The following is a 10,952-nucleotide window of genomic DNA, read 5'->3' on the forward strand; positions in this document are numbered from 1 at the left end:
TTTCCCACATGCATTTGTTAAAGACAGATGAATCTTGGACCAGATCTTGATTACTAATGATGCTGTTGGCAAGACTAGTCGGAAAAAAAATGTATGTAAATTTAATTTTAATTTTAAAAAGACATACAATTTAATTGAGCGGAATTTCTCGGACATCATTAAGAAGAAGATAAATATAACATTAGTAAAATGAAAATAAATATTATAATGTGTTAGGTCTACGTCACATTTTATTCTTATTAACGATAGCTCTATTTTAAAAAATTTAATGGAGAGGACTACTGTTTTAGGATAACAACAAATGATTTTATAAAACAATTTTGGTGTAGGAATAAGTCATAATTCACTCATTTGTCAATTTGAAAATGAGATTTTAATTCTCAAAGAGAAAAGTTGGATCATATTTGAGCCATTAAAGTTATTTTGTTGTTGTTTGAGGGTAAATATTATAGCTTAAGGTGAATTTCCGTAAAAGCTTGTTGATAAAGGTAAATGTAATAGTTTAGTTTCATAGAGCCACAAATGTCCTAAATTGCAAAGTGGGACAATTACCTTTTAATTATTTGGGGTTACAGATTAGGGTAATATGATACTCTTGTTGTTTTAAAATCTTGTGATCAATAAAATTCGAGTTTATTTACTCAAAAATAAAAACTCTTGTGTATATCAGTTTTGTTCAAATAATTTAGATAAAAATATATGGTTATTTATATAAGTTTAGTTTAATTTTTATTTTGGTACTTCAACTTTTATTATTTAAATTAAATTTATTTGTACGATTAATATTTAAAAAATATTATATTACGTTAATAATTTTTTTTTGAATTATTGTCATAAAATATTAAGATCTAATCAAAACATCGCAACAAGTTGATTATTCAAACTACTTTGCATCTAAAAGAGATTAATGGCATTAATTGGTTATGTTGAATATACATTCATTATCTTATTTTTAAGATCACACATCTGTTTAAATTGTTGCAGAGAAAATTAAAAAATATATCATTTATAAAATTTAATAAATATTTTATGAAAGATTAATATGTGACTCGTGAGACATATTATTGTAGTATTTAATAAAATTTTAAATAATTAAAAAATTTAATTTAATTAATTATTATCAAAATTAAGATAATAGACTAACTGTAACAAATGAAATATAACTTAAAAAGCCAAATTATAATAAAATAAATTTAAACAATCGAAACAAAAATTAAATGTAACTTTTTGCCAATAATTTAGCACACATAGTTTGAGAAAAAAACAACCCGTTCATTACTTGCACCGACAGAGGTACCTAGCCATTGGATTTTTCTAAACCCACATTATTCACATGTTATTCCAATTCTTATAATTCAACCATATTAAGACACTAAAGTATAAAAACTCTTATGTTCAAATGATTATTAGTACGAGAGCAAAAATAACGAATATAAACGAAAGATTTGATCGATTATTTTCACTTCTCTCTATGATCTTTATAAAATAAGGAAGTAAAAGTTTAGTCATTCAACAAAATTAACACTTATGATTATTGTATTTCGTTAGTTATTATTATCGTACTGAATAACATCGTTAATATTTAAATATAAATAATTTTATATATTTTTTTATTTATCTCTTTTTTTATTCCTTTATTTATATATCACATCACTTCTTTTATTTTTATTTATCTCTAAGAGTAGAATGAATGTAGGAGTGTACACCAATTTTTTTTCAAACCATAAACGTTTTTGCTAATTAATTGTTTAGTTGATAAGAAATTAACTCATATTTTACAAGAGCTTAGTTCAATAATTTCTACCGACTAGGACCGTCTTAATGTTTTTGTCTTAATGTTTTTAAAGATTTTTTTCAAATTTAGAAATTGAAACTTTAAAATCACAAAACTCTAACGTCGAGATTTAAAATTCTAACATTTGATAGTGAGTGGTGGCGTCTAGTAGGTTGCAGAGCCACTGTCACATAGGTCAGATGTAGAACCTTTGCTATTTGACGTTGACTATTCATTCAAGACATAAATTACACATATAAAATTTTAAAATGTTCAAAAATTAAAAATTAAAGTATATTATAGAAAAAATTAGAACCCTTCCTAATTAAAGCATTATAGTAATATTCTTATTGCACAAATTGTTCCACGACCCTCTTACTCACATAATATTTTGTTAACTAATAATCAATTAATACTTCTAGTAGTTCTACAATCATGAGGCTTACTCTGACCATAATAAACTCCATAATACAACTAATCTAAACTTTTTCCATATAAAAAATAATATAAACATTTTCAATTAAGAAATCAATGAACAGAACATTTATCCCAAATCCAACAATATAAGTACCTCGTCCTTCCCCTGTCTTTCTTCACCACACCTTTCTCTCTTCTTTTTTTCAAACATTTTATCTCAAAACAAAAAACAAAAACAAAAAAATCATGAACAAAATAAAACAATCCCTCACCAGAATCTCAAATTCCAACAAGAAAAAGCTCTTCTTTTCCCTCTTCACAGCCCTTCTCATTACAGCTTCAATTATAGCCATTTCAGCATCAGTAACATCTTCACAAAAAACCAAAACCAAAAACAACATTGTTTCTTCTTCTCTTTCACTCTCTCACCATTCTCACACAATAATCAAAACCGCTTGCACAACTACACTTTACCCTGATCTCTGTTTCTCTGCCATTTCATCTGAACCAAACATAACACACAAAATCAACAACCATAAAGATGTTATTTCTCTCTCTCTTAACATCACTACAAGAGCTGTTGAACACAATTTCTTCACAGTTGAGAATCTCCTGAGACGAAAAAATCTCTCTGAAAGAGAGAAAATCGCTCTTCACGATTGTTTGGAAACTATAGATGATACATTAGATGAGCTTAAAGAAGCTCAGAGAGATCTTTTGTTGTACCCGAATAAAAAGACACTTTATCAACATGCTGATGATCTTAAAACACTCATTAGCGCCGCCATAACTAACCAGGTAACTTGCTTGGATGGATTCTCACACGACGGCGCCGATAAGCAAGTAAGGAAGGTTCTAGAACAAGGACAAGTCCACGTGGAACACATGTGTAGCAATGCATTGACCATGACTAAGAACATGACAGACAAAGACATAGCAAAATTCGAAGAAAACAACAACAAAAAGAATAGGAAATTATTGGAAGAAGAAAATGGTGTGAACTGGCCGGAGTGGATTTCGGCCGGTGACAGGAGATTACTTCAAGGTGCGGCGGTGAAGGCGGATGTGGTCGTGGCGGCGGACGGAAGTGGGAATTTTAAGACGGTGTCGGAGGCGGTGGCGAGTGCTCCTTTGAAGAGTAGTAAGAGATATGTTATAAAGATAAAAGCAGGGGTGTATAAAGAAAATGTGGAGGTGCCAAAGAAAAAGAGTAATATAATGTTTTTGGGAGATGGTAAAAAGAATACTATTATCACTGCTAGTAGAAATGTTGTTGATGGAAGCACCACTTTTCACTCTGCTACTGTTGGTAAGTTTTTCTTCACTACACTTTCATTTACATATCAATTTTTTTTTAACTCATTTTTATTAGTTATATTTAAAATTAGATGGAGTACTGTTTAATTGACAAAATTAAAAATCACTATTTTGCTAGGATGATTTTATGGAATACATGATTCTCTTTAGATTTTAGTATTAAATTAATTTACATTAATGATATATTTTATTTATTTATTTATATGTACATAGTCATATATCTTTTTATGTGTTATTGTTATCAATTATAATTTTTTATGATTTTTTTAGTTTTTAATTGAAAATTTATTGGATTTATCTAAGCTATCTTTTTCTTATTTAATTTTACTTGATTGATACCTGGTTTATTAAAAAGAAATGGAGAATAATGTGCTAACGGTCTTATTCGTATATGAAGGAATATTAAAATGTCCCTATATTGATATAATGGAATTATGTGCATGTGGTGTCCTTGGAAATGGATTTGTTTGTTTGTTGATAGTTGAGACTGAAAGGACTTACAAACAACCAAAAACCATATTTCGATACAAAACGAGTGTATCTTATGAAAACAAATTAATTAATTTTTATACACAAGACAAGATATCTCTCATGCACAACTATATGGACATGAGATGATAATTTTTAATCAAAATTTATATCATAATTACACACATCATAATTTATAATCAAAATGATATTGGGTTATTGACATGAGATGATAAAGGAACTTGAATTATTCTTTAAAAAAAATGTATCTATTTTATAATTTTTTATTCTCTTTTTAATAATATACAATATATTTATTTTTACTTTTATTTATAAATTTTCTATTTGAGACAATAGTCACAAGATATATTTTAAAAGCATTGTGATAACCTATAAATAACAAGGCACCAATTTATAGCGCCTAAAAAACATTGTTTAAATTTTGAGTGTAGTCAATGATATATTGAGTGATAATTTCACATGGCTGGACCAAAATGTTGTTAAGAAAATGATCTGTGTTAATTAGCAATTATATAAACAAACGCGTTAACCCCTATAATTTCGGGATATATTGTGGTCCCAATTGAAGACAACATGAAAAAACAATTTCATAATTATTATAGTTAAGAAAATATGTTTCTTTGAATCAAGCAACAATTTTCAATCAAATGGGTCCAGCGTGCACATGGATTAGTTCAGTGTTTTCTGACTCTGACCATAGCTATTTTTATTATTTGTCAAATAATATCTGGTCTTTTTTGCGCTCTTCTGCTCTAGTTTTAAGTATGAAATTAAATACTATTAATTTAATAATTTCCATGTGCAGTTCATCTGTGTTATACAAGATAACTTAAAATATATTTTTTGTATTTTTGTAGTTTAAAATATATTCTGTATATTAAAATATATATTTTTAATTTTTAGAATGGTTCGTATTTTTGTCGTACGACAACGTAAATGATTGTTTGGTTTTTAATAAAAAAAATCATATTTATTAAAAAAATTAAAATTAAAATGATGCAACCTTCTATCAAAAAAAATAAATAAAAAATTAAAGTTTATAAAAATTTATCTTACTTTAATGTTCATTAAAACTTTTTGTTAGAAATTTATTATTACTTTACTTTTTATGTAAAAATGCCTAAAAAGATACTGTAGTATAAAAGATGAATATAGAAAGGATGTTATATTTGAATGGAGAAAGAGGTTGGAGCACAGCTAGACAATAATATTTCATAAAATTTGGCTTTATAATATATTCGATTCCGGTTGTCAGTCTCTTTCAGCTTTTGTGCTTAATTCAAATCAAGTTTGAAGTTTAAAGTTTAAAGTTTAAAGCTACGTATCAACATTCCGTGATACTTCCTATAATTTGTTTTGCTTTGCTTCAATCATGCATGGCTTCCTATACAATATAGCATGACATAACATATGGACAATTAATCCAAAAGTTCCCCTTTGCTTTCCCTTTAGATTAATAATAATAATAAATCTTTCGCTCACCTGTCATTATCTTGTGATATATAAAACGTCTTAGAAAATAATCTCATATTTAATTCCAACTAAAATAAACGTGTGGTCTTACATCATGTCATAGAACAACTTTTATATGCATATCTCACTTCTCCAGTTGTTCTCCCTATATAGATAGAGGGCTTGGTTCATCTTAATTTATATTATCTTATTTAGTCATATTTTTAAATTTTATAGTATTTTATTATTTTTGTAGGCATATGTTAACTTTTTAAAGTGTCTTTAATTTTATATTTGATAAAAAGTAGTATTTTAATATTCAGATAATTAGAAGTATGTCTCTATTAAGTTCTTACCAAAAATTTAAAAATAAATATTTTTCAATATAAAAATTATTTTAAAAGAAAGATTAAATATTTTTTTAATCTTAATCAAATTTTAAATTTGTGGTTTTAGTGATTACAAGTTTTTCTCTTTGATTTTTAACCTCCACAATATTTTTATCAATAATTTTAATTACTATAAAATTAAAATAAATCACGAATTTTATTAAATTTTACAGATACATTTTATGTCTTATATGAGAGAAATTTTTAAAAGAAAAACAAAACTCAAAGGTAAACTCTTAGGTTCACAATTCTATTATTTTTTGTTTCATAAACTTTTGCTTTTAAAATATTTATATTTAATTTGTTTTTAAAAACAATTATAAAATATGTTTATAATATTTAAACATGTTTAATTAAAATTATTTAAAAATTCAAAATTTTAAATGATATAGATAATCGACCTATCATTAAAGACTAAAATTTTATATTTAATTATTATAAAAAGAAATGGTACATTTAGAGATAAGATCATGTTTTATGTCCACAATAATTGGCACAACAAGAAAAGTCTAGTTGGTGACTATACATGCTTGTGATCTTGTCCTTTGGTGGTGTAGTTGTAGACTTGTACACCGTAGTTGTCCTAAGTACTTATCTCATCATGTCCTCTCAACTCTCAACTTGCACTTACAAAACTCTTGATAACAACTTTAGCGTCATGCTATCTTATAAAGCTGTTCACCTTAAATGCCACCAAATTTGTGTTCCATTTACTAGCACCTAGACAACTCAACTGCTTTCAACCCATTCAACCATGCTAATTCTAATTATGCTACCTCTAATTCGAATTTATTTAACCACCTTGTTTAAGTATACGATTTATTTATTCTTTTATATAAATCTAAAATTGATTATCTGACCACATGTTTAATATATGTAAAAATTACATGATAATCATGGAACACAATATTGGGGAAACAAAGAACATCCTCGTAACAAATTGTGACACATCACATGCATGATTGTTTTTAAAAAAGTTTGTCAACATTTTGTCATGTCAATTTCACCATTCAAAACAAACATGTGAAAATGAAACCAAAACTAAAAACAAACAAACAAAAAAACATTTTTTCCTCTTGATTAATTAATATGTGATTGCATTTTGCAGCCGTAGTGGGAGGAAATTTTTTGGCACGAGACATAACATTTCAAAATACAGCGGGTCCCTCAAAGCACCAAGCAGTGGCACTAAGAGTTGGTGGTGACCTATCAGCTTTCTACAACTGTGACATAATAGCATACCAAGATACACTTTATGTTCACAACAATCGTCAATTCTTTGTCAATTGTTTCATTTCAGGAACAGTTGATTTCATTTTTGGTAACTCAGCTGTTGTGTTCCAAAATTGTGACATTCATGCTAGGAAACCTGATTCAGGTCAAAAAAACATGGTCACTGCACAAGGTAGGGTTGATCCTAATCAAAACACTGGAATTGTTATACAAAAATGTAGGATTGGTGCTACTAAGGATTTGGAAGGGTTAAAGGGTACTTTCCCTCTATGGAACAATAGACTTCATTTTTGGCAATGGAGCTGCTGTTCTACAAAACTGCAAGATATACACAAGAGTTCCACTTCCATTACAAAAAGTTACAATCACAGCACAAGGTAGAAAAAGTCCACATCAAAGCACAGGTTTTACAATTCAAGATAGTTATGTTTTGGCCTCACAACCTACATATTTAGGGAGGCCATGGAAGCAATATTCTAGAACAGTGATTATGCAAAGTAGTATTAGTGATGTTATTGACCCTATTGGGTGGCATGAGTGGAATGGTAATTTTGCTTTGAATACTTTGGTTTATAGAGAATATCAAAATACTGGGCCTGGTGCTGGAACTTCTAAGAGGGTTAATTGGAAAGGGTTTAAGGTTATTACTAGTGCTTCTGAGGCCCAAACTTTTACTCCTGGAAATTTTATTGGTGGCTCTACTTGGTTGGGCTCTACTGGCTTTCCTTTCTCTCTTGGCCTTTAAATTGGGCTTTCATTTTAAGCCCTTTTTTTCTTTTCATTTTTAATTAATTGTCATATATATTAAGTGGGAGAGAGTAACATATTTATTAACCCAATAAAAATATATATTTAGAGAGAGAGGAGAAAATAGAAATTGAGACACACATATCATTGCTCAAGATGAAGTTTGATTTTTGTCTTTGATTTGTATTGGTTGGATTTTGGTGAAATGCCATGCTCTATTTGTGGCTTTATTTATTGTGATATTGCCATTGTTTAAATGATGATAATAATAATAATAAATGTATTTTTAAGCTTTTGGTTTCGTTAAGAATTTATTTTATTTTATTTTATAACAGTAACAGTATTTGCAAGAAAAATACTTTTTTCAACCCTACTTACATCATCATACTGTCGGTTTATAAATGAAGAAAAAATATCTTTATTTTAGTTCTTCAATGCAATATTAATATTGTGTCCGAAATTTCACTCTTGGATAAATATTGAGTGAAAAGTCTTGACAATGTTTTTTTTTATATAAAACAGTTGTGATTAATCATGACAATTTAATTTGGTAACTTTATTACATTTATTAACATATTTTTTTTAATCTACATGAATAACCATGAGGTGATGCTACTTACTCCACTCCTACATTGGTTTGAATATACGCATACGAAAAATCACTAAATTTGTAATAATAGTTGGGCATGCATCGGCACATTCCCATTAATTTATGCAGTTCATTTGTACATTTTCAAAAGCATCAAGAATATATTATCAAAATCTAAGATCCAATAGTTTATTTTACATTATTAATTGAGAGGTTCGACAAACATTAATCATTTTTTAATGGAGTCGGCAAACTCAACTACTAATTAATAAAAAACTTTGATTGGGTCCAAGTGAAATAGATTAGGTTAATGCTCATGTGTCTCCTGATTTTGCCTCCTCACCTCCAAATATACTATTGGAAACTAGGATCTAGTAGTATATTTTACACTACTAGAAACTGAAATTCGAAAAAAAGTTAAAAAAAATTGGGGGTTGGATGAATAATGCACTTATGTGTCCATACACTTTGTAAGTTGGCAAATGGCATAACCATCAATTCAATACATTTTTGTGTGTGTGTGTGTTGAGATAGCTAAGCGCAATATAATTGGAATATATATTTAGCTTTTTTGGTACAATTAGCTTGAAGCCACGTCGGTGGCCACGAAGACGGTTGAGAAGAAGAATCATCTAATAGGGCCTCAATGTTTTAAGGTCACCAATTTTTTTTTACTTGTGATATAAAATAATATAAGTTAAGGTCACCTATTTTCGGGAATATGATTAGGATTTTAACATGAGGAAGGAAAGCTACAAAATTATTTGAGTACATAATGGTAGAACTTGAGAAAATGAATAGAGAGTGGGAGTTTAAGAAGAAAAAGATGAAAAATAATGAATTTTCACAAACTTGAGCCATGGGTGGACTCCTTTAGAAATTACAAAGAAGAATAAGATGAAAAATATGAACAAAATTGTCCCGTGAAGTTTTTCAAAATTATATTTTTCATTAATTTTTTATGATTTGAGAGTGAAGAAAAGAAGAAAAAAAAATTGAATATGATATTAAAAGGAGAGATATGGTGAGAACAATAAGAATTGTGTCTTTTTAAAATATACAATATGCAATACATGTATAAAAATTGACGCATTGTAGTGTGACAATTATTCACATTTGTGTCTTTAAAAATCTTGCAAGGGTAAAAATATTGATGGGCAATAATGGAATTTTGCTGAAATTTAGAATTCTTAAAGTATATAATATATTTTTGCAATATTGTTGCCTTAAAAAACTAATGAAAATAACATGTAGACAACTAGTATAAAAGTCGGACATTTTGCTCCACTGTGACTTGAATTCAAGCGCGTAATTTGAGTTTATATTTTAGAATTTTACGATTAATAAATTATGTCAAAAGTTTGTAGTTGTGATTGAGCTTGCATGAATATGTCTCCCTTGAATTAAATTTTATTTTATTAAAAAAAATGTCGACAGATTAAAAAAAAAAAGAGAGAGAGAGAGAGAGAGAGAGAGAAACGCATGGCATGCTTATTGGCGCGATTACCGGATATTAATGATTGATTTGTGTTACGCGGCCTGCCGCCTGCTATTCTGAAATTTGCCATTTGCCCATTTCCAATGGATTTTTTTTTTCTTATGATTATAAAATATAGACTTAAATATATATTTCATCGGAGTTGGTTAGTAAGTAATATGTTATAAATAATAAATTAAATAATATTAATTATTAATCATCAACTTTGAATGTTATTAGATAAATTATTATAATTTTGTATACGTATATGATCAATAATTAATAGTTATAATATCAACTCATTTTATTAATTTATCACTTTAGAATTATTAAATTTAATTGATTTAATTTTATTTTAAAGTTGTTTTCGGTGTAAGTGACCGTTAAATAATATTGATAAAAAAAAATATAAACTTACGAGGACGAAAATCAAATGAAATATATATATTTGATTTAATTAAATTTGTGTTTTTTTATTTAATTTTCTTTCATGTAAGTTCGCACTTTTTTAACTTGTCTCTTAAGTTGGCATTTCTTTTTCATCTATCATGTCATATTTTTTTAACAATCAATCATTACTAGTAAGGACGATCTTAAAACAAAATTAAACTAACATAATTAAATTTATAAAAAAAAAAAATTATAGAGACAAAAAGAATAATAACTTATGGTGACCAAACATATTTTAAGCTTAAAATAAATAAATACTACAATTTTCGTTCTTTTATATAACACTTATTAATTAAATCATATGAATTAAAAAATTTAACTGTAATATTAAATTTGTTGAAAGTTTAAATTATTTTACTAATTTATATTTGTTTTACTGTAATATTTATTATACATTCTAAAAAAAAAATGTAACATAATTAAAGATAAATTAATAAAAAGATAATTAATTTAGTAAAATTATAAAAAGTGACAAAAAAAAAATCAAAAGAGGAAGGTAATAGTAAACTCTTTGATTAGTCTCGCTAACATATATCTTTAAAATATTTATTAAGGGTTTTAAAAATATAACTTTTGCTGTATAAAACATCTAAATTTTTAAAGAGACTGATCATACAA

General features: G+C 27.2%; 1 protein-coding gene across 2 annotated transcripts; it reads left to right on the forward strand.

Moving 5' to 3' along the window:
- Positions 1–2,305: 2,305 nt before the first annotated feature.
- LOC101489689 (pectinesterase 3-like) lies at positions 2,306–8,108 on the forward strand. Of its 2 annotated transcripts, none has more exons than XM_012718645.3 (3): positions 2,306–3,500; positions 6,947–7,340; positions 7,519–8,108. In XM_012718645.3, exons 1-3 carry the CDS (start codon positions 2,438–2,440, stop codon positions 7,814–7,816), a joined length of 1,755 nt encoding a protein of 584 aa, XP_012574099.1. In that variant the 5' UTR covers positions 2,306–2,437; the 3' UTR covers positions 7,817–8,108.
- Positions 8,109–10,952: the final 2,844 nt, after the last annotated feature.

The sequence above is a fragment of the Cicer arietinum genome, chromosome 7 (genome assembly GCF_000331145.2).
Source record: "Cicer arietinum cultivar CDC Frontier isolate Library 1 chromosome 7, Cicar.CDCFrontier_v2.0, whole genome shotgun sequence".
NCBI classification, from domain to species: Eukaryota; Viridiplantae; Streptophyta; class Magnoliopsida; order Fabales; family Fabaceae; genus Cicer; species Cicer arietinum.

Coding starts and splice junctions, on each gene's coding strand:
- LOC101489689 (XM_012718645.3), top strand. CDS start 2,438: ATGAACAAAATAAAACAATCCCTCACCAGAATCTCAAATTCCAACAAG. Junction 3,501..6,946: donor TTTTCACTCTGCTACTGTTG/GTAAGTTTTTCT, acceptor TGCATTTTGCAG/CCGTAGTGGGAGGAAATTTT. Junction 7,341..7,518: donor TTAAAGGGTACTTTCCCTCT/ATGGAACAATAG, acceptor CTCACAACCTAC/ATATTTAGGGAGGCCATGGA.